This window comes from Zeugodacus cucurbitae, chromosome X (assembly GCF_028554725.1).
Source record: "Zeugodacus cucurbitae isolate PBARC_wt_2022May chromosome X, idZeuCucr1.2, whole genome shotgun sequence".
In the NCBI taxonomy this organism is placed as follows: Eukaryota; Metazoa; Arthropoda; class Insecta; order Diptera; family Tephritidae; genus Zeugodacus; species Zeugodacus cucurbitae.
In genome coordinates this window covers 27,337,041-27,361,914 of record NC_071672.1, presented here as the reverse complement: position 1 = coordinate 27,361,914, position 24,874 = coordinate 27,337,041, and the positions used below count along the sequence as shown (strand labels likewise).

The 24,874-nt window shown below is 37.9% G+C and overlaps 3 protein-coding genes across 13 annotated transcripts in view; 1 reads left to right on the top strand and 2 right to left on the bottom strand.

Annotated features, from left to right (window-relative positions):
* LOC105219273 (muscle calcium channel subunit alpha-1) overlaps positions 1-1,590 on the bottom strand; it is a 52,324-nt gene extending 50,734 nt beyond the window's left edge. For 3 of the 6 annotated variants that reach the window (XM_054235510.1, XM_011195290.3, XM_011195291.3), the window contains exon 1: positions 904-1,587. In XM_054235510.1, coding sequence (XP_054091485.1) covers positions 904-913 — 10 coding nt within the window. In that variant the 5' untranslated portion in view covers positions 914-1,587. Of the gene's footprint in view, positions 1-903 lie in introns of all 6 variants that reach the window. The other 3 variants (XM_011195289.3, XM_029044931.2, XM_011195288.3) reach the window with 3 other exon arrangements.
* Positions 1,591-9,143: 7,553 nt separating this feature from the next.
* Positions 9,144-22,258, top strand: Harbi1_6 (uncharacterized). 6 transcript variants are annotated; one of them, XM_054235525.1, is made up of 4 exons: positions 9,153-9,281; positions 17,216-20,932; positions 20,988-21,213; positions 21,266-22,258. In XM_054235525.1, exons 3-4 carry the CDS (start codon positions 21,183-21,185, stop codon positions 22,174-22,176), a joined length of 942 nt encoding a protein of 313 aa, XP_054091500.1. In that variant the 5' UTR covers positions 9,153-9,281; positions 17,216-20,932; positions 20,988-21,182; the 3' UTR covers positions 22,177-22,258. The 6 variants fall into 6 exon arrangements, with proteins under 6 accessions (XP_011193598.1, XP_054091500.1, XP_011193597.1 ...); XM_054235527.1 differs by having other exon boundaries at positions 9,156-9,281; positions 20,805-20,932; XM_054235526.1 differs by having other exon boundaries at positions 9,156-9,281; positions 20,778-20,932.
* Positions 22,133-23,196, bottom strand: LOC105219286 (uncharacterized). Its single transcript, XM_054235533.1, has 3 exons — positions 22,975-23,196; positions 22,695-22,914; positions 22,133-22,627 (listed from the first exon to the last, which is right to left on the bottom strand). The coding sequence occupies exons 2-3, from the start codon at positions 22,876-22,878 to the stop codon at positions 22,284-22,286; spliced, it is 528 nt and encodes a 175-aa protein (XP_054091508.1). The 5' UTR covers positions 22,879-22,914; positions 22,975-23,196; the 3' UTR covers positions 22,133-22,283.
* Between the last annotated feature and the right edge of the window lie 1,678 nt (positions 23,197-24,874).

Below are 24,874 nucleotides of genomic sequence, written 5' to 3'. Positions count from 1 at the left end.
CTACTGTGATTTCCTGTGCAAAATCCAAGTTTTTTTGATGCAAAGCCAACGTTTTCAGAGTGCCAAAGGACTTCGGTAATATGTTTTGTTGAAATATCTTAATCTTTACTCAAGTTATAACAGTTAACCGACTGACAGACATCGTTTCGTTTCTCTGATTATTCTTATATAAATACATATATGATCCTTTATCTATTTAATTAGTAACTTTGGATATCATGGAATTTAAAATGGACTAGCACCGAACACTTCTGCGTTAAACTAGAGTGAATACCAGATGAAAAATAGATGAAATCGAATCATACTACTTAAACTTATATTTAATAAAGACATACTATATAACAAGAGTTGTAGAAATCAATTCGTTCGATTCGCAACTAGTTTTTATATTCACAAAGAGATCTGGTATTACTATTAAATTATTATATTTATACATTATTATGCTTATCATACATTAGTTATGATACTAATTGGGTGCACACACACTTAACACATACACAATATTGTAATCAGAAGCGTTGATTGCTAAATCCATTATAAACCGAAATTATCTTTATTGATTGTCTATACAGGTACATATGTTAATAACAATAATATCGCGTATAAATAACTTCAAAGGGCGAAAAAATATCAAACTCACGAATGACTTCAAATCTTCTTGTATAACCATTAACTTTAAAAACAAAGGGTGGTTTTCATGTATTCCTATTAGCTTTTTGGGTTGATATAATAATATTAATGTGAGTCATTTGAACAGTAAATCTCAATCATTGTTTATATATATATAATATATCAATGTACTTATTATCAAATAATTAAGAGGACCATTTACCCTCTTACCATTATAGAACAGGGACACACATTTTTTGATACAAAGAACTCATATTTTACAGCATAAAATACCTTTTTTCATAGCGTAGGTGGTTTAAATCGGTTTTAATCAATTGGTTCCAAAAGCACCAGCTATTTCTCGCCTTATCTGTGGCGTTTTGCTCTTACTATCGAACTGTATATAAAATGCTCAGTATCTACAGGAATAGGATGTATTAGCATGCAGCAAGCCGTTACTTATGTATGTGTATAAGTATACAGAATTTCCCTTCAACGCAAATTCACAACAAATGAGCCATAAGTAGATTTTCGTTTCGGTAAACTTCCGACGTTAATTACTTTACCGTATATGACTCACAAAGTTAGTAAAATATTTTTTTGTGCGTATTGATAATGAAACCATAAATGTATGTAGATATTGATTGCAAAATAAAATGGGGGAATCGTATTATATCAAAACTGGCACTTCCTATCACAATGCACTTCCTTTTAATTTTCTGAACAAATAGTATACAAATATTTATGTCGATTCTTTCCAAACTAGAAAACGTATCGAACATTCTTAGTTTTGCTTTTTTTTTTAATTTCTGTGAGCATATATTCCATTCTAAACTATTGTCGTTAAAAATGTTTTCGAGTTCGTTTTGTATATAGTTAAACTGAACGCTGAAAATTTTTATTTTATTATGAATTTAAGAGCAAAAAACTTATTGTGACTTGCACGCATTATCTTTTCCTTTACCACGCATGGGCAAAGATGCGTACGGAATATAAACAACGAAACACAGTTACACATACATCTGTATGTACGTTCACAAAATGTGCTAACGATAGGGTACTTCGAAACCAAAACGATGAATAATCGTTACTGTATATTTACAGGAAATTAACTAAAAACAAGTAAGGAAAGGCTAAGTTTGGGTGCAACCGAACATTTTATACCCTCGCAATTTATTGATATACTTTTATTAATAAAGTTCAATAGAAAAACGAAAATCACCATATATAGTATATAGGTATGAGGTAATGCCTGAACCGATTTCACTCATTTTCATCACCAACATACATTATATCTAATATAGACAGTCAGATCCGGATTTGAATTTTACTCGTCACCCTGATCACTTTGGTATATATAACCTTAATCTAACTCGTTTAGTTTTAGGACTTACAAGCAACCGTTATGTGAACAAAACTAGTATACTCTCGTAGCAACTTTGTTGCGAGAGTATAACAAGTAAGGACTGACTAAGTTCGAACATTTTATACACCACCAATTTAAAAGACTCTTGGCGATGAAATTTTTCCAGGTATTCACAAAACTTGAACAACACCCAATAAGGAAATGCCAAGTTCGGGTGTAACCGAACATTTTATATTCTCACAATTTAATTATTTAATGTCATTAAGGTAAATACACAGATCGTCCTGTATATTCGCTATAAAATCCACTAGAATAACGAAAATCATTATAGATAGTAAATGAGAACTGAAATAATTCCTGGATGGATTTCAACTATTTTTACCACCAATCTACATTTTATCCAAGATTTCACGTTAACCGAAATATACGGTATAAAGTCCACCTTAGGTTTGAAACAGGGACCGTAAATAATGAATATCGTTCCGTTTTTTAAGTAAAAAAATCAATCACTTAGAATCATTACACAAACAAAATGATAACGCCATTGTAATCGTTTTTGGACGATCTATCCATTTCCACCATGATTTTTTAAAATCCGATATAATGATTATTTGTGATTTTTATTTTTTTATTGCTCAAAAATAATGATTATTTATGATTTTTATTTTTTTACTCAAAAATTATGATTTTTTACAAATTACTCAAAATTAATCATTGTTTTGTGATTTTTATAATAAAACTTATAATGATTACGGTCCCTGGTTTGAAAAAACATACTTGAGTTATATGGGAGCTTGAAGAAGTATTGACCTTATTTTGCGGGTCCATGCACACTTTGGCAAAAAAAATTCACCCAAATAGGACCCTCCTTAGTGTTATTAACTGTACCAACTCCACTTTTTATACCTTTGTTTGTAGCACTTAACAGCGTTTCGGCTAACGCCATTTTGTGAGCGTGGCCCATCGCAATACCAACCCTCTCAACTGTTATACTCTGTGGAAAATGTTGCGACAGTATGAAATCGTATGATATCGATATTCGTTATTCGACAAACTAATGAATAAGTACAATCATATTTGATATCATATTAACTTATAATATAGGTCATGTACTCACTTAGTTTCATTACTATATTTTGGTGCACCAGGTCCAGAGATATTTGTATCAAAATCAATCTAACATCATGTTGGTTTATTCATGACTATATTGGGTTTTTTTGGAGTTAGAGGAAGGTCTATACTCGAAAACTCGTTGTAACGCAATTTAATCAACACAAATCACAATTTGCCACAAGTAATCGGAATAAAGTTCACAGGTATATCGAAAATTATTATTTATGGCAAATGGGACCTGAGGACCGTGGACCGATTTCATTATTTTTTACCACATGACTATAGTTTATCCGAACCTATAATGTTAACATAATTTTGTTAGCATACTGAAACTTAGAAGCACTAAACCCCTTATAACTATATGATATATAAGAGCAAAGCGAAGTAATGACCAAGTTTTACCCATTTGAAGTACCGATGAATATTATTATAACGAAAAGATATCTCAAAGGAGATTTAAAGTCACATTAGGCAGTATAGGTAACAGGGACAGTCGGGCATTTGAAACGTTACTCAAAGGCTGCTCTCTGTACTAGTACACAGATGGCTCTAAAACATCTGAAACCTCGTATGAAACTTGCAGTGCCAATGGGCATGTTCCCTAGCATATTCCAAGCAGAAGTCTATACTATCTACCGATGCGCCGAGGCTAAAATGGAGCGCAGATATCGGAATGAACGCATTGCTATTATGAGGGGCACTTAAAGCTATCTCTCCTTTTGAGACAAAGTCCCGCTTGGTCAAAGAGTGCATTGATAGGCTCAATACTCTATCTTTGAAAAACAGTGTTCACCTAATCTGGGTGCCGAGACACAAAAGGATAGCAGGGAACGAAGCGGCTGATGAACTAGCGCGATCGGCAGCCTCAACTAAGCTGTTTGGCCCACAATTCTTTATAGCAGAACGGCCACACACAATTGTTTACAAGAATGCAAAGCTCATGAGAAAATGGTCTAAAAAGGATGAATTAGTCCAAACCACCAAAAAAGGTTATGTTGTCTGTTTCGTGAATTTTAAAGGGAATTGTGATCACGAGTGATGCACTCAAACAGAACAGGTCAGAATTGGTAAATAGAAAAAGTGACGCCAAAGTTGCCATGTTGTATATTAGTTAAAATAATATTTATTATTGTTGCTTGACGTACAAAAATTTTAAGAAAAATTCATATATATTTTTCTTTTGAAATTTTGGAAAAAATTTAGTAGAAGGATTTAAAAAGGAGCGCGTTTCCAAAAAACCCGTATCAGTGCTATATGAACCCCTCGCAGCTGAGGATTGTTTACCTTTTTAAACTCATTCTTTAGAAATGTAATGAACATATCTGTCACGCAATCCTATTAATTAATAACATTATTTTACTATAAATTTCGTAAGAAAATCAGCATTGCGAAACTAGGCAAAGGCAATAAATACTTTAAATTGTTTAATAAACTATTTCTGTTCGGAATACGTACATATGAAGGCATATACATATATATTTTTTACATACCGCTACATACGTACATGTATGTATATATAGACACGTACATATTTAGATACACATTTACGTATAGTATTTTTGATGCAGTCAAATCAACCAGTTCTAAACTACTTCACAACTACTTAAATTATATCCACCAAACTTGATTTATGTATTAGGTTGTCAAATATCTCCCTTCCACCTTTTTGTCTTTTGAATTTCGTGGCTATGTATAAAGCACTACAGAGCTCGTATCTGGCAATACTATACATCTTTGAAAGGTCTTGACATAACCTACAAAACGACGCTATGCATGATTAGTTTGGATATTGCGTTCAACAGTTATAGACGTGTAAACATGGAGTTCACTAACGCGTGAAACTCGAGATATCACCCAGGAGATGGGAGTGAGTCACCAAACCATTTTAAACCCTTTGCAGAAGGCTGGATACACAAATCATCATCATGTTTTGGGTGCCGCATGATTTGATGCAAAAAAACCTTCTAGACCGAATCAACGCCTGCGATATGCTGCTGAAACGAAACGAATTCGACCTATTTTTGAAGCGAATAGTGACTGGCGACGAAAAATGGATCACATACGACAATATCAAGCGAAAACGGTCGTGGTCAAAGGCCGGTGAATCGTCCCAACCAGCGGCCAAGCCGTGTTTGGTGGGATTGGAAGGGAATCATCCACTATGAGCGGCTCCCCTATGGCAGAGACGCTTAATTCTATCATCTACTGCGAACAACTCGACCGCTTGAACCAGGCGATCGATCAGAAGCGTCCAGAATAGGAAGGGTGTAGTGTTCCACCAGGACAACGCCAGACCACACACTTCGTTGATGAAGCTACTGGAGCTCGGATGGGAGGTTTTATCGCATCCATCATATAGTCTGGACATAGCACCAAGTGATTACCACCTGTTACTGTCCATAGCGAACGCCCTTGGTGGTGTAAAGTTGAAGAAGCTTGTGAAAAGCGGCTGTCCGAGTTCTTCGCAAATAACGAGGAGGGTATTATGAAGTTGCCGTCTAGATTATCGAACAAAACGGCGCATATTTGAACTAAATCCGATCACTGTAACACTTTTTATAAATCATTGAATAAAGAACAAAAAGGGCGGAAGGGAGATATTTGACAGCCTGCGCCAATTACCGTGGGATCAGCCTCCTAAATATCGCATACAAGGTTCTATCGAGCGTACTGTGTGAAAGACTAAAGCCCACCGTCAACAAACTGATTGGACCTTATCAGTGTGGCTTTAGACCTGGAAAATCGACAACTGACCAGATATTCACCATGCGCCAAATCTTGGAGAAGACCCGTGAAAAGAGGATCGACATACCACCTTTTTGTCGATTTTAAAGCTGCTTTCGACAGCACGAAAAGGAGCTGCCTTTATGCCGCGATGTCTGAATTTGGTATCCCCGCAAAACTAATACGGCTGTGTAAGTTGACGTTGAGCAACACCAAAAGCTCCGTCATGATTGGGAAGGACCTCTCCGAGCCGTTCGATACCAAACGAGGTTTCAGACAAGGTGACTCACTATCGTGCGACTTCTTTAACCTGATGCTGGAAAATATTATAAGAGCTGCAGAGCTAAATAGAGAAGGTACAATCTTCTACAAGAGTGTACAGCTCCTGGCGTACGCCGATGATATTGATATCATCGGAAGCAACAACCGCGCCGTTTGTTCTGCTTTTTCCCGCATGGATAAGGAGGCGAAGCGAATGGGTCTGTAGGTGAATGAGGACAAGACGAAATATCTCCTGTCAGCAAGCCAACAGTCGGCGCATTCGCGTCTTGGCTCCCACGTCACTGTTGACAGTCATAACTTCGAGGTCGTAGATAATTTCGTATACCTGGGAACCAGCATCAACAACACGAACAATGCCAGCCTCGAAATCCAGCGCAGAATAAGTCTTGCCAACAGGTGCTACTTTGGACTGAGTAAGCAATTGAACAGTAAAGTCCTCTCTCGACGAACCAAAATCAAGCTCTGCAAGTCGCTTATCATTCCCGTCCTGCTTTACGGTGCAGAAGCTTGGACGATGTCAACATCAGATGAGACGACACTAGGAGTTTTTGAGAGGAAAATTTTGCGCAAGATTTATGGTCCTCAGAACATAGGCAACGGCGAATACCGCAGACGATGGAACGATGAGCTGTACGAGTTATACGACGCCATTGACATAGTTCAGCGAATAAAAAGACAGCGGCTACGCTGGCTAGGTCATGTTGTCCGAATGGACGAAAACGCTCCAGCCCTGAAAGTGTTCGATGCAGTACCCGCCGGAGGAAGCCGAGGAAGGGGAAGGCCTCCACTCCGTTGGAGGGACCAGGTGGAGAGCGACCTGGTTACACTTGGGATCCCCAACTGGCGCCGAACTGCGAAGGAGAGAGAGAGGTGGCGCACTGTCGTCGATTCGGCTATAACCGGCTAAACGGTTGCAACGCCAATCACATACATACAATATTTGACAGCAACCCTGCAGAAGTTGGTATTGCAATTGGGTAATATCGGAACACTGTCACGATAGCAGGATGTCGTTAAGCGAAAAGTTCAAAGCTGATATAACTTAACTACAAATTAAGCTGCAAAATGGAATTCGGTACAAAGGATCACAGCAGGGCATCTCGGGTTTAATTGGGGCGAAGCCCTCTAATAAATTTCATTTACATATCACACAAACTACTAAAGCTATCTCAAATGAATTTCCTGAAAGTACTTCCCTCTAGCACTTCATCATACAGTGTTGAGTTGAAATCAAATAATAACCACGCCTACTTCCTATATAATACCATTTGAAATTCTATCTGGTTGTTGACTTTACAATCGTATCATCATGATTCTCATCTAAAAGGGTTCGAAATTGGATTATTGAAATGCAAATGTCATTTTCTCCTGTTACTATTGTGTCCTGATGTCAAAAATGAATAGAATCCGGTATACATTACCCAAAAAACCCATATGAACTAGTGGACTTTGCACATCGATTTGTGAGTTATCTTGAGAAATTTGTTTTAAAATATGTTCTCCCGCATACTTTAACTTAATGCCAATGGTTAAGGCGCTATACCATTGTGACATTTTGAAAAAATCGATTTTATTTATTTTTTGCTTATTCGATAGTTAATACTTTCAAAATCCTGTGAAAGCGGTAAGGTCATATCTTGAATAAATTTTGAATGACAGAGTTCTAAATAGCGACCGCTCGCAGGCATAAGCCGCCATAGTCGAAATTTTAAAGCATTTTTCTCGAAACGACACTTCTCCAAACTGCTGACAGCTAACTCAGCAAGAAATTGACCGATCAACCGAAACTGAATGTTCTTGAATTTATTTACTATATAATGACCAACGATCTCTTTGATATATTGTCAATTTGGGATTAAAAAACTACCTTTTTTGCCTAAAAAACGAATTTTTTTTCAGAACTGCGCCATTTCGTTAATTTTTGATATTTTTTTGAAAAACAATAAGGTGGGGTAACATTAGTTATGTATGGAATCAAGCAACCTTTAGTCTACCACACATATTCCCAAAAAATTATATTTTGTCTTTTGATATTTGTCTATACTGTACTTACCTGAATAGAAGATATCGCGATATAATAAAGTGAGAATATTTCGATTAGCATTATGTCATCCCTTAATAAGGCTATCTTAAGGAACATATAATAAATTTAGTGATTTGTTTTGATATAAATATTCCGGACCTGGAATAAAATGTAGTAATATACTAACACTATATATATTGCAATCCATCCGTTTCATAGAATAATGAATATTGAATTCAAATGCAACATTTGTTATTATAAATTTTGCCAACTCCGTACAATATTCGGTTATACACGAACTTTGTGCCTTTTATATGTTAATAACGCATGAATTATGAATTCGGATTTCGATCAGAAATAACCAGTCATAACATGTCAAAACAGTTTTAGTCTTATAAATAAGATTTATAAAATGGTTCTGTAATTGATAAAAATCTAGTGTTAAGTTTTGTTGATTTTTATATAGGAATTTCCTTACTTTTGGATGTTTCACTGCAGAGTATTTATGGATCACCAAATAACGTCTAAACATATGGGCAATTTGGCATACATGTGTGTATATCTTGCCTCAAGAGGAAGTGGCACCCAAAATTATACACTCATGTGTTCTTTGCGTTTTTGTGCTCTTCGTTTCCTTATTCTCTATTAGAGCATCACTTTATCTGTTTTTAAAAACTACATGCTTTATTTTAGTACTTAACCGTTTTTATCACAGTATGACGTTTTTCTACCATATTCAGTATTTTCAACACTCTTTAGTATCACACAAAAATATTAACAAAGAATTTTTTAAGTACCGAATCTAGATATAAGTGAACGTTGCACAGGCGATCGTCAACTTCAACAAATATACTGACGAGCTAGAATAAACATGCCATCATTCCACCACACTACAGATACAATACGGTCACAACACACTTTAAATTTTCATCTATAACATTGCCGGGGCATTTACATATTTATATATAAATACATATGTAAATGTGTATATACATATAAAATTGAATACATACGGATATTTTTTCTCAGCTTTCCTTCAGTAGTATTACAACTTTAAAGAATTCTGAACAATTTTCTTAAGTAGTAGTAAAGTCAAAAAATTTCTACATAGGTATAGTGGATGGCTATCGACGCACCTAGGCCTTAGGAAGCCCAATGTGATAGGTAGAAAAATTACACAAAAATTAAATTCTACTATCTATAGCGTAAAAAATAGTGTATTAGTAATTTTTGTAATGCCCTAATTTTAACGTAGGTACGAAAATGAAACAATATTTGTATGCAGTTCATAGCAAATTTTGTGCCATCAAAACTTGCAAATTATAAGCAAAAATATAATATATTTGAAAACTGTGTAAACTCATTTCTGCAAGTTATGTATTTAAGTTTTGAAACATTAATTCAACATTACTTTGGTGTACGGTGTGTTGTGACTCTTGTTTAAATTCTCAACAAAACAATCTACGATTATACTATCGTAACATGTTGCGCAGATAATAACAGTTCTGTTAACATAAAGGTTGTTTGTAACACCTAAAACTAAACGAGTTAGATAAAGACTCGTCCGTGTGAGCGATAGCTTGAGTAAACTGTACTGTAAACAGTACTGGGGATCACTACAAAGAGGGACATCTAAAGACTTACTAACAAAAAGACGTCGGAAACACACATTGTTTTTAGAAAAGATGGTAGAAGAGGTACCCAAACTGGTATACAAAATTGGAAATGGGCAGAGCACCGCCACGTTTTTGCGTCAAAAAACCAAAGCATGGAAACTACTCAACCAATTACAACCAAATAGTGTACATGATATTTTCTCGACATCCTGATACATATTACGAATAGAAAATGCTCTATATAAGGAACACAGTGGCCGAAAATATCGGTAAATCCCTCAGATATTCTAAAGAAATTCCGAAGAAATATTTTAATTATAATAGTGTTTCTCTGTGCCAAGAACAGGGGAAATAAAGGCTTATAAAAAGTGTTTTTTAGATATAGAAAAAAAAACAAAATTTCAGAAAAGCACAGGTTTATCTTTTATAATATTGTTCAATTTTTGTTGCATTAATTTTTTGTCTTTTGGAAGTTAATTCCAAAAACTACTTTGTATCTTGCCTACGTGGTAATTGTGGAAGATTGTGTAGTTTGCCTTGGCTACTAAGACTAGATTTTATATTACGATAAGCTATCAGGCTCAGTAGCCGAGAATACGCACTTAAAAGCCCTGTACATATTTGACAATTATTTTGAAAGTACTTGGCAGCAATTTCTGCAGTAAAAAATACAAGTACGTGACAAAAAAAAAAATATTTTAATTAAAATATAAAAAAGAACTATGTTGAGTAGTTATGAATTATTTTCCATAAGTCGGTAAGGAAGCTTAAATGTCAAATTATTCGACGGCTAATTAGAGATCGTTCCAAACACTTGTGAAGTACGCTAAAAATTAAAATTTGTTGATTTGTTATGTTTACTATTTTTTTATAATTTAAAATAGTTTTGAAAGATATTTGGGTGTATGAAACAAAGCATTTTCATACTTGGTGGTCGTATTTTCAACCGATCAACTGCTGTTCTTTCAATTTTGAAGAATTACGCAGCGCTACGATTCTTTGCTGAAGGTAGCTATCAGAAAGGCCGAGGAAATGACTTCGGCATTGCACAACTTAAATACAATGTGCGATGTTACAGAAGTGACCACATTTATGCATAAATAAGTGTAGAAGAGCAAAATGTATGTATGTGATTGGCGTTGCAACCGTTTAGCCGGTTATAGCCGAATTGATGATAGTGCGCCACTTTTCTCTCTCCTTCACAGTTCGGCGCCAGTTAGAGATCCCAAGTGTAACCAGGTCGCTCTCCACATGGTCCCTCCAATGGAGTGGAGGCCTTGCACTTCTTCGGCTTCCTCCGGCGGGTACTGCATAGAACACTTTCAAGGATGGAGCGTTTTCGGCTATTCGGACTACATGACCTAGCCAGCGTAGCCGCTGTCTTTTTATTCGCTGAACTATGTCAATGTCGTCGTATTACTCGTACAGCTCTCGAAAACTTCTAGTGTCGTCTCATCTGATGTTGACATCGTCCAAGCTTCTGCACCATAAAGCAGGATGGGAATGATAAGCGACTTGTAGAGTTTGATTTTGGTTCGTCGAGAGAGGACTTTACTTTACAATTGCCTACTCAGTCCAAAGTAGCACCTATTGGCAAGAGTGATTCTGCGCTGGATTTCGAGGCTGACATTGTTCGTGTTGTTGATGCTGGTTCCCAGGTATACTAAACTATCTACTACTTCAAAGTTATGACTGACAACAGTGACGTGTGAGCCAAGACGCGAGTGCGCTGGCTGTTTGTTTGATGACAGGAGATATTTCGTCTTGTCCTCATTCACCCCCAGATCCATTCGCTTCGCTTCCTTATCTAGGCGGGAAAAAGCAGAACTAACGGCGCGGTTGTTGCTTCCAATGATATCAATATCATTGGCGTACGCCAGGAGCTGTACACTCTTATAAAAGATTGTACCTTCTCTATTTAGCTCTGCAGCTCGTATTAGTTTTTCCAGCATCAAGTAAAAAAAGTCACACGGTGTTGAGTCCAATCAGTTTGTTGACGGTGGGCTTCAATCTTTCACACAGTACGCTCGATAGAATCTTATATGCGATATTTAGGAGTCTTATCCCATGGAAATTGGCACAGATTGTGGGATCTCCATTTTTATGGATTGCGCAGAGCGCCCTGAGATTCCAATCGTCAGGCATGATTTATTCCGAGCATATTCTGCAAAGAAGCTGATGCATGCACCTAATCAGTTCTTCGCCGCCGTAATTGCTATTCGAATTTCTTCATGGTCGGGTAATGGAAAATCTGTTCCATCGTCATCGATTGGGGAATCGGGTTCGCCATCTCCTGGTGTTGTACTTTCACTGCCATTCAGCAGGTCGGAGAAGTGTTCCCCCCATAATCCCAGTATGCCCCGGACATCAGTTACCAGATTACCACCTTGGTATCTACATGAGGATGCTTCGGTCTTGAAACTTTCGTTAAGTCGCTTCATTGTTTTATAAAATTTTCCAGCATTACTTCTGTCTGCCAGCTTCTCAAGCTCTTCATACTTACGCATTTAGGCCTCTTTATTTTTTAGTCTGCAGATGCGTCTGGCTTCCCTCATCAGTTCTCGGTATCTATCCCATCCCGCACGTGTTGTGGTCGTTTGCAATCTTCATCGTACCAGCTCGTTTTTTGTCGTTGAGTTTGAGAAGCCGTTCCACAGTTCCCTTATACCGGGATGCTGATGAGTGCTCTCAGAGAGCAGGAGTGCAAGTCGAGTAGAGTATTTTGTGGCTGTCTGTTGCGATTGCAGCTTTTCGACGTCGAACCTTCCTTGTGTTTGTTGACGGGCGTTCTATGCTACACAGAGGAGGGTGCGTAACTTCGCTGCAACCAAATAATGGTCCGAGTCTATATTTGGTCCTCGGAGCGTACGCACGTCTAAAACACTGGAGACATGTCTTCCGTCTATTACAACATGATCGATTTGGTTACACGTGTTTCGATCAAGAGACAGCCATGTGGCTTGTTGAATTTTCTTGTGCTGGAATCTGGTACTACTGACGACCATATTTCGCGCTCCAGCGAAGTCGATCAGCCTCAGGCCGTTTGGCGATGTTTCGTCATAGAGGCTGAATTTTCCAACTGTTGTGCTAAAGACACCTTATTTACCCACCTTAGCGTTGAAGTCGATAAGCACGATTTTGAGCGTAGGTGCGTTCTAGGCGCTCATAGAAAGTATCTTTGGTCACATCGTCCTTCTCTTCCGTTGGGGCGTGGGCGCACATAACCGATATGTTGAAGAACCTCGCTTTTATGCGAATTGTGGCTAGACGTTCATCCACCAGGGTGAATGCCAGGACTCGGTGACGGAGTCTCTTTCCCACCACAAATCCAACACCAAATTTTTGCTCCTTTATATGGCCGCAGTAGTAGATGTCACAAGGATCCGCCTTCTTCCGTCCTTGTCCCGTCCATCGCATTTCTTGGATGGCGGTGATATCAGCCTTTTGTCGTATGAGGACATCAACCAGCTGGGCAGAGGCACCTTCCTAATTAAGGGTCCGGACATTCCAGGTGCATGTCCTTAAGTCATTATCTTTAAAACGTTTGCAGGGGTCATCAAAAGAGGGGTGTCTCATCCGAGGCTTTCGTCGATTTTTCATTGGTACTTCGTTTTTACGTGGTGGGTCCCAAGCCCTACGCACAACCGCAGAAGCGGGCTTCGCCTTCTCACTTTAGCTCACCTCCAAACGGCTGTTTGTTGGCTACCCAGAGGATACTTGGTCTAAAACCGGAAGTCGTGAGCTGCTTGAACCATGTGGAGAAGAATCGTTTCTGGCCACTGAAGTGAATGACAATCAAAAACTTTCCTCACTTACGTGAACTTCTACACATGATTTCATCATCCAAGAGCAAAATATTACTAAAATAATAAATAATAAGCAATCAAACAGAGCTTCCGGGTGTAATCCGATGTAGGAATGGAACAGATGTGCACATTTCAGCACCTAAAAAAGAACTGCAACATCTGTATATATCTATATCTGTATGTATGCATGTATGTGATTGGCGTTGCAACCGTTTAGCCGGTTATAGCCGAATCGACGATAGTGCGCCACCTCTCTCTCTCCTTCGTGTTCGGCGCCAGTTGGAGATCCCAAGTTTAACCAGGTCGCTCTCCACCTGGTCCCTCCAACGGAGTGGAGGCCTTCCCCTTCCTCGGCTTCCTCCGGCGGGTACTGCATCGAACACTTTCAGTGCTGGAGTGTTTTCGTCCATTCGGACAACATGACCTAGCCAGCGTAGCCGCTGTCTTTTTATTCGCTGAACTATGTCAATGTCGTCGTATAACTCGTACAGCTCATCGTTCCATCGTCTGCGGTATTCGCCGTTGCCAATGTTCTGAGGACCATAAATCTTGCGCAAAATTTTCCTCTCGAAAACTCCTAGTGTCGTCTCATCTGATGTTGACATCGTCCAAGCTTCTGCACCGTAGAGCAGGGCGGGAATGATCTATATCTACAGAAGTAAATAAAAATATTTGCCTCTACCATTATTTTCCAGTCGTATGTGGTGACCTGAATCTATTTCTTTCGACTGCAAAGCCATTCCATTGTACCTCCGGATGGTTTTGCATTTATTTTAAATACTATTTAAAAGAACTCATCCAATTATTATATATTAACAGGTGTAAATTAATAGAGTTTGTTTACATTTTTATCTGTCAAAATGGGGTTTATCGCTATTGCCAACTACTTGTTTTTGGGAAAAACCTAACTATTGTGAATGAAAAAAAGCGATGAACTGGCAATGCCTCTAGTTCAATATACAAGCTTTGTTAGCTTATGAGAAGCCAACATAATTATGTTGACTAAGTCTTCTAAGGGGGATGGGGTCATATGTAGTTCACGCACGTGAGGAAAGTTTCTGATTGCCATTCACTTGGGAGTGGCCAGGAACGATTCTTTTGCATATGACTCAAGCACCTCACGACTTCCGGTTTTTGACCAAGTATCCCCTGGGTAGCTAACAGACATCCGTTTGGAGGCGAGCTAAAGTGAGAAGGCGAAGCCCGCTTCTGCGGTTGTGCGTAGGGCTTGGGACCCACCACATAAAAAAATCTCCCCAATGAAAACAAACAACGAGCCTCAGATGAGAAACCCCCCTTTTGATTGGGGTTTTCGAGAGAAAGATTTTGCGCAAGATTTATGGTCCTCTAAACATTGGCAACGGCGAATACCGCAGACGATGGAACGATGAGCTGTACGATTTATATGACGACATTGACATAGTTCAGCGAATAAAAAGACAGCGGCTACGCTGGCCAGGTCATGTTGTACGAATGGAAGAAAACACTCCAGCTCTGAAAGTATTCGATGCAGTACCCGCTGGAGGAAGCCGCGGAAGAGGACGACCTCCACTCCGGTGGAAAGACCAAGTGCAAAGTGACCTGGCTTCACTTGGTGTTTCCAGTTGGCGCCAAAAAGCAAAAAGGAGGAATGAGTGGCGCGCTCTGGTGGATTCGGCTATAATCGCTTAAAGCGGTTCCTACGCCAAATATATATATATATATATATATATAAGTCTTCCATACAAAATAAGCTAATAGCTTAATTTGCTGGGCAAAGAAAACACGCCTAGTAAAGAAACTGGTCTTGATGAGTAGTCTGCTTTTGACATATTTCGCTACAATATTGAGGGTTGATAGTAATAGATAATATGCAAATAAATATAGTTTCTCAATTTGAGAAAAATATAATACAAAGCACCCACGCTTTTTACCCAAAAATACAAATATTTTTCGTTAATTATTTTTTTTAGCATATATTAAGAATTATTTTTAATTTTTTAGTTTGATGTGGTTTAAAAGCGTGTTTTTTAGTTTTTTTTTAAACTACAGTGGAACTTCTCTAACTCGAATCACCATATTTCACAAAAAAACTTCGAGTTATAGAATTTTTCATTAAAAAATTATTTTTTTTAAAAGCTTTAAAATATAGATTTATACACAGTCTTATTTATTTACTACCATAAAAATTGTATGTACATACGTTAAAACATGTATTCTGTAATTTTGTTGGAGTTTTTTTGTTTGAGTTATGTAAGGAAATTTGATATCTAAACGCTATTGCCAATTTAAAAGTTCGAGTTATGGAAGTTCCACTGTATATTTATTTTCAACTTTTTAGTTTGATGTTAAGCTGTAAGCAGTTCTGCTAAACGGGGAAATCTCAAAATCGATAAATAGGCGATATCCAGTTTTTACGCAGAACCTTCCTGTTACTAATTGGCTTTTATAGAGAAGTTTTGGAACATATGAACATATGTTATTCACATAACTTACAGGCGTTACATACTTTTAGGGCACTTCCTTACAGTGTCGCTCAAATATTTTAAGTACCACTAACAAACAGTTACAACCATTTAAAGATGGAAAAGCATATTAAAACGAGTTTTCTATTGCAGTTGCTTTTCGGAAGAGTTTAATGTAGGCCTTGTTTTAATGACCACCAAAAGTTCTTCCTATTATAAGCCTGGCTTTGCAATTACACAATTAAATTTTATTACCTGAAAGCCAAAGGTTTTGCATAATTTCATATTATTTCTCTTGGTGTGCTTTTATTTTTACATTTTTGTTATCACACATTTTTGTTAAGTGCGTCTTTGCATTTTAAATACCCTGCTATATAAGTATGCACAGCTTTTCTATAAAAGTATACTTTCATTAAGTATATGTATTTATATACATATGTTGCACACTTTTAAGCGCATCTTTTTGCTGAGTTGCTCTAACTTTTGATCGCCTCTTGCAGTGGATAATGTTACAAACATACATACATACATACAAGTGAAGCTAATAAAAGCGTATTAAAAATGGCGACTGGCGATCAGCAGCCTTTCATATTCGCCAGTGGCCTCTCTTAATGTATTTTTCTGGCTTCGAAGGCGACTGGACTCAGCCTATTATAGATACATAATATGGGTGTAAATGAAATTTGTTAGTACTATTTTCTTGACACCTAGTTGTTTCGGATGGATAATGGAACCAACCGCCATCCATATAATAATGTCAGATTGAATGAATGGTTCAAATTGTCGAAATCGGACTATAGCTTTTCAATGCCCAAGATATCAAAAATGCCAATGTATAATTTTTGTCGAAATAAACAAAAAAATATATATTTTATTGAAATTCAGCGAATCGTCTTCTAATAATGTTTCTCTGAGGTAAAAAAGGTTAATATCGGGTCATAACTTCCTCTAGCTCTCAAAATTTAGGTTTTTCAAATATCCGGTGGTCTTTATACCGTATCAATTTATATGTGAAATATCTTAGTAAAATTAATACAATATATATAATTCTAGAGGACTTTATAACCAATATATGGATGAAATCGCCACAATAACAAAATAACGTGTGATAAATGGGAATTGGGGTAATTCGAAACAGATTTGAAACATTGTCGCGACAAAAAATAATTAATTTTACATCACATTATAATTTATTTCGTTACTTTCATTGAGATTTTTGTACACCGTTCCAGAAATGCACGAGATGAGTGTCCAATCCCGGGGACTTGAAAAGTGTGAAAGAGTTCAAAGCCCAGGTAACGTGGCGTTTATCCATAAGAAGGTGAGATCCTTGAAGCTTGCCAAGGGATGCTCTTTTTGTTTATTGATTTCTTGGGAAATTAGCATCCCAAAGAAGCTCCAGCTGATTCTTGCCCTTTAAGTCCCTTCACCAGGTTCATTTCTCAAATAGCCAAAAGGAGTTAGGTTTTTAGCGAGGATGCACCGAAATCTCGAGGGCTCCTGGCAACGCTCCGCGCTTTCGCAGTAGGCTCACTAAGAAGACCGTTTTGACTTCGTAATCTCAGACGTAAAAATGGCAAGTCCCACCTTATACAAAGCCCAGTCGCCAAAGCTGATTTCCTAGCTGAAGCCGCAAAAGTGAGCGACACCTTACACCAAGCCGATCGCTGTGCTTTCGCCGAAATCACCAATGTAGTCATCTGGAGGAAGCAGAACCGTCTTCCAGGTGTATGAAAGGGTCATTGCTACAGTGGGTCGACGACATCGAATAATACTCCGACCAGGCAGACCCCTTCACACGTTCACAGTGGAGCAATTAACACTTTCTTTGACTCCCTCCCAGTGAATAGCGTCCTTGGAGTCAAACCACCGCCTATTGTAGACGACGAGCTCGAGTTGTATTGAGAAACAAGAGTGAAAACACAGACAAAATGCACACAGTATGAAAAAAATTATGTAAAACAAAAATTGTTAATCCCCAATCGAAAACAATTAACAATGTGTGTTTTCTTTTCAAGAATTTCACATTATTATATCAAAATTATTATATCGTGTACGAATAAGTACATATTCACATATTGCACATGTATCACAATGAAAGTGATTCTTAAAATCGCCATCTATAAAATGATCCATTATAATAATGCGTATTTTTAATTAAAATTTTTTGTTTTTTACAAAAAGTTTGCTATTTTTCCAACTTTTTTGTTGGTTGGAAGAGTGAAAAAACTCTTTATACACGATTGTTATATTGTTATTACAAGTTAATATTGTAACGGATTTCCAAAAATCTGTCGTTTACTCTAAAACTCTACCCTGAGTTCGATCACTAGATTGTCAAATAAAAGTCACACTTTATGGATATACACTAATCTTAATTTCCAATTCCTTATAACTTAACACTTTATTACTCAATACTCTACTTTACAACTCTAATTTATAACTTATTTACACTTTGCTCGACAACTCTCTCCTTAGAATTGTCCTCACTCGACAACTCTCTTATCAGAACTGTGTGTTGCTGCCAGTCCGACAGCCCTTATATAGTCGATTGCTAGCGATACATCGCCACTCGAACATTCTGGCAACTACGAGTATCGATGTCTAGATACATCTGGCAAGTTATCGATTTCGATAGTCAATTCTAGTTTGTTCTGGTGTCATTTTCGTTACACTGCCCTCCACTTAAGTCTGATCGTCCCGATTAGACATACTTCCAGAACCAAACGCTTAGCATTTCTTCCCCTAATTCGTCTTCTAGGACACTGTCGTCCTCCTTAACATTCCTATCTCCATTGGCGTTAATCCTAAACTTTAAATCATTCCGTAACCAAAAATTATACCCGCAGTCGTCTACCCCGATGATTCCTGGACAAGCCAGGTATATGGACATTCTCTGTACCTGTGGTAATACCTGTCCACCAGCTTTCTAAAATGCTCTTCCAAGTTTCGGCTGAATCTTTCCACCATGATATCGGATCGTGGATGTGATGCAGCTTCACATATTTTCCGGACACATTGCTTCTGGCACATCTCCCAACTTTTGATGACTATGTCCACCATCTCGTCAGTCTCTTGGCTTAGAATTGGATATTTCTCCGTCCTAGCCATCAAACCACTCCTGTTTCCCGATCTGCTGGTGGGTAATGGACCAGCTACAACCATGGCAAATTGCTCAAATGGCGTTCCCGAACTGTACTGCTTCATCTGACCATATCTCTTGAAACTCGACACCTCATTTGCAGTGCAATCTCTCATTGATTTACGACACTCAACCCAACAAAACTAATTCCTCAACCTTCCCAAGGTTTCCGTGATTCTTATGTGCACTTCACTTGGACCTTTGTGCATCTCGTAGCAAACTTTAGGTGATCTTTCGTTTCGAACAACCACTCGATATAAGCAACCAGCCACCAACTTAAAACTGTTCCACTGTGCCTTTGCGACTAGTGGTTCTGCAGACATTTCATCTTTTTTTGGACGTTTCACAACTGGAGCTTCATCTTGAGATTCTCGTTCCTTCATATCCCAATCTTTTATCCATGACACGTCCGTCTTCTCTGGGCTCACCTGCGTCAATATATGTGCCTCCTGCTCCTTCAATTGTGTAGACACCTGTGCTTAAACCTGCGATGGTACACACTCTCCATACACTTCCAGCTGTGTTGACACCTCTTTACTTTTTAAGGTCACCTCCATCGACTCCTTCTCTTTCAACTGTGAGGACACCCCATTCACTTCCAATTGTGTTAACAAAATATCTCCATGCACTTCATGCTCTTCAAGCTGTCTTAACATGTCTGCTCTATTTGAGGTCACATCCATTGACTCTTCCTCCTGTGTTGAGGAAATCTGCCCATGCGCTTCCCAAGGCTTTGACATACGCGCCTCATTCGCTTCAGTCTGTGTTAACAAAATTTCTTCATGCTTTTCCAGCTGTATTGACACATCCGCATTATTTGAAGTCTCATCCATTGATTCTTCCTTCTGCTTTCCCAACTGTGAAGATACGCATTCGCTTCCGACTTCCGCTCTTTTAACTGTGAAGAAAATTGAGCTGATATTTGCGTTGATAGCTCTGTTATTTGGTCCTTCATCTGTTGGGACAACTTTGTTGTTAAGCGTGTCTCCTGCACTTCAAACTGGGATTTCATCTCCGATGACATCTGGGACACTGCAGACATGCTCATGTCATCTTCAGTTAACTGAGCCATTATCTATTCTGAAAGTTTTATCTGGCAATCTCACTTCTGACACCAACTGTAACGGATTTCCAAAAATCTGTCGTTTACTCTAAAACTCTACCCTGAGTTCGATCACTGGATTGTCAAAATAAAGTCACACTTTATTGGCTATACACTAATCTTCATTTCCAATTCCTTATAACTTAACACTTTATTACTCAATACTCTACTTTACAACTCTAACTTATAACTTGTTTACACTTTGCTCGACAACTCTCTCCTTAGAATTGTACTCACTCGACAACTCTCTTATCAGAACTGTGTGTTGCTGCCAGTCCGACAGCACTTCTATAGTCGATTGTTAGCGATACATCGCCACTCGAACATTCTGGCAACTACGAGTATCGATGTCTACATACATCTGGCAAGTTATCGATTTCGATAGTCAAGTCTAGTTTGTTCTGGTGCCATTTTCGTTACAATAGGCGTGTTTTATTTGACCAGCAAATTAAGCTATTAGCTTATTTTGTATGGAAGACTTAGCCAACATAATTATGTTGGCTTGTCATAAGCTATTATAGCTTGTATATTGAACTAGAGGCATTGCCAGCTATTCGCGTTTTTTCATTCACAATAGTTAGGTTTTTTCCAAAAAAAAGTAGTTGGCAATAGCAATAAACCCCATTTTGACAGATGAAAATGTAAACAAACCAAAATTATAAATTCTGGTAAATGAGCGAAATGGCAAATTTAATAAAGGATGCGGTAAATATGTATATTAAATTAAAATAAAAATAAATAAAACCTGTTTTGTTTTCAGTTTTTTTGTACTGAATTATCAAGTTCAAATATAGAAGAAGATGAGGAAGTAGCAAATATATAAGCTGCTGTAGCGGCTGAATCCAGTTCATCATCAGAGGATTCAGAAGAAGAACATGTAGAGCATCCGAAATGTATTAATTTTGTAGATACCATCGAAAATTTTGAAAGTGATGATTTCCAGTCACATTTCCGGATGAATCGGAACACCTTAAACTATTTAATAGGTAAGAATGACTATAGTTTTGTAACTTTTCTATAGAAGTATTTTTTTTGCAGCGAGATATGAAGAAAGTGAACAGCATGTTGCAACAACGTCAGGAAAGACGAAAATCCCTGCGAAGACAATGGTGTACATGTATGTATGGTACCTAAGTAACACAATTACGTACCGGCAACTTGCCATATTGTTCGGTGTTACAAAATCTACTGCATGGCATATTGTTCGACGGGTTGTCGCATGGATTATTTCAATAGGACATGAATTCATTAAGTGGCCAACAGCAGAAGCATTGGAAGACACAACACAGAAATTTTTACAAAGGAAAAAAATTCCAGGTGTAATTGGTGCTATTGATTGTACTCATATAACAATTAATGCACCAGTTAAAGATAAACATATTTATTTTGATAGGAAAAGAAACTATAGCATTGTTCTACAGGGTATTGTTGACGCAGATCAAAAGTTTATAGATATATACTGTGGCGAACCCGGGTCTTATCATGACTGCAGAGTGCTTAAAAGGTCAGCATTTTATAGAAAAGCTGAGAGTAATATGGAAAATTTATTTCCAAATTCTACCTCCATTCTCGGAGACTCGGCATACCCTTGCAAAAATTATCTCATACCGGTGTTCAAGGACTATGGTTCGCTAACACGTGAGCAAATGTGTTTCAACAAAATGCATTCTTCTGCAAGAATTGTAGTGGAAAATGCATTTGGCGCACTTAAAGGACGTTTCCGAAGACTTCTTAAGTTTACAGAGCGCAGAGACTTATGTTCAATATCAAATTTAGTGGCAAGCGCATGTATTATCCACAACATATGTATTATGGTAAACGACGATACCACTATTAGTAATGATATTGAAAGTGCCGAAACAGAACCAGTCCCGGCAGCAGAAGGGGAGAGAGAAGCAAGTGGAGATCGTCGTAATCAGTTGCTTATGCTCTTAACTCAAAACAACTAAATGTTTTAAGTAGCATTTTATCTTTTAGACACATATGTACATACATGCATATATAAAACCATAATAAAACAATTTATTTTACTTTAAAAAAAGTTAAATGCTGTGTTTTATTCATTACTAAAACATTGTTGGAGAAGCTTAAGTTTCTCTTCTTCTATTTTTAGTTTTTTTTGTTCTATTTCCACTTGGACGTTTCGTTTATTAACTAAATCTTCCATCATTTTGTACATTTTAGCCTGGAATTTCTCTTTTTCTTCAACACTTCTTTTCTTTAGTTCGAGTTTTTTTACGAAGTATCGCTCTCTTGCACTTTTGCGATATCTAGGAGATGGACTAGCAATCACTGTGTGCGGCTCTTGAATTTGTCTGACATTCCTACTCTGCCTAGATGTACTTGGTTCGTCTTCAAGTGTTGGTGAAAACTCGATCAGCTCCGTTAACGACTTGTTAACTACGAACGAACAGAAAATTACGATTTAAATATGGGCAACACATAATAAATAAACATTTTAACTTACCATATGTTTCAGTTAGAGCCTCTTGGGGGTCTGTCCCGATGTTGATTGTATGATTGACGGATACCATAGAACTGTCGCCAAAAATATCGTCCATCTCCTGCATATATGGTACTGTGCACGGAGAAGTCCCGGTCTGCCTCTCATTATCTTTCGCGGATTTGTATGCACTCAAAAGTGTTCGCATTTTCGCGACGAGAGCAGCCGCATTGACCGTTGTATCCTGAAATACAAATATAATAAACATTTACTGAGCTGAAGGTGCAGCTAAAAGCAGCCTTACCGTAAATCATTGAAATATCATGTCTTCTAAAACATGCTCATATGCAAACTTTTTCTTTCGTGAGTGTACGAACTCCTCCTTCCTCTCGCTGTAGCACTTCAGGAAAAGTAGTGTCTCGTTTTTTGTCCAAACTTTTCTTTTTCTGTTTGTAAATATATAAAAATAAATTTATATTTATGTATATTAAAAATTCGTTAAAACATTTATAAATTCTAACTTACATTTTCTCCATCTCGTTTATTTTGAAATAAATTGAATTTCAGTTGACAGTTCGTGTCCGTATTGCCAACACAATTCATTTTTAAGCGAAGATATGAAATAAGCTAAATGCGTTTTATTTGTCCACGATTTAGCTATTAGCTTGTGGTGGTCAAATAAAACACGCCTAATATATTTTTCACTTAGAATTTAAAATAATAATGAAGCACTGCCGCTCACTTCCACCTTTTGGCTTGGTTCTATTTTTACGTACTACCGTGCACTGGGTCTTTATGACATCATGTGAAAAAGCTAACGGTAAACTAATGTCGTAATCTTGAACTCTATTATTCTTGGTGTTGCACCATTTTCTTTGGTGGAGAAATACTTAAATCTGCGAAAAAATATTTTTCGGATCGCACTATGAAGGGGCATATTTGTATGCAATTTTTTGGGGGAAGTGGGCGTGGCCCCGCCCCCGCCCCGCGAGTTATCTCGCAAACCAATTAAGCTATATAAACCAAACTTTCTGCGGTCAGTTCTCCTACGTACCCCACCATATACCATGAAAATAGTTGAAATGATAATAACCACGCCCATCTCCCATACAAAGGTTAGGTTGAAAATTACTAAAAGTGAGTTAACTCAGTAACGAAAAATGCCAGAAACACTAAATTTCACATAAGAAATGGCAGATGGAAGCTGCACTCAGATTTTTTTACAAAATGGCAAATAGGCGTGGCATCGCCCACTTCTGGGTCAAAAACCATATCTCAGGAACTACTCGGCCAATTTCAATGAAACTTGGTTTGTGATAGTTTCCTTACATCCAAATGATATGTTGTGAAAATAGGCCAATTCGCTTCACAACCACGCCTACTTCCTATATACCAGAACTTAGAAGACGATCTGAATCGTTTACATTACAATATATAAAGCAAGCACTAGTGAAGATATCGGTGCAGAACTTTGCACAAATACTATGTTTATAGTGTGGCAGCCCCATTCTAAAAATCGCCGAAATCGGACCATAGGTTTTCAAGGCCCCATATATCGAACATGAGGACTTCGGTGCTTCTAACCTAATATTATGGTTTCCAACTTTCAGTGGACTTTATACAATACATATGACGTCGTAGATAATTCGAGGTCGTAGATAATTTCGTATACCTGGGAACCAGCATCAACAACACGAACAATGTCAGCCTCGAAATCCAGCGCAGAATAACTCTTGCCAACAGGTGCTACTTTGGACTGAGTAGGCAATTGAACAGTAAAGTCCTCTCTCGACTAACCAAAATCAAGCTCTACAAGTCACTTATCATTCCCGTCCTGCTTTACGGTGCAGAAGCTTGGACGATGTCAACATCAGATGAGACGACACTAGGAGTTTTCGAGAGGAAAATTTTGCGCAAGATTTATGGTCCTCAGAACATTGGCAACGGCGAATACCGCAGACGATGGAACGATGAGCTGTACGAGTTATACGACGACATTGACATAGTTCAGCGAATAAAAAGACAGCGGCTACGCTGGCTAGGTCATGTTGTCCGAATGGACGAAAACACTCCAGCCCTGAAAGTGTTCGATGCAGTACCCGCCGGAGGAAGCCGAGGAAGGGGAAGGCCTCCACTCCGTTGGAGGGACCAGGTGGAGAGCGACCTGGTTACACTTGGGATCTCCAACTGGCGCCGAACTGCAA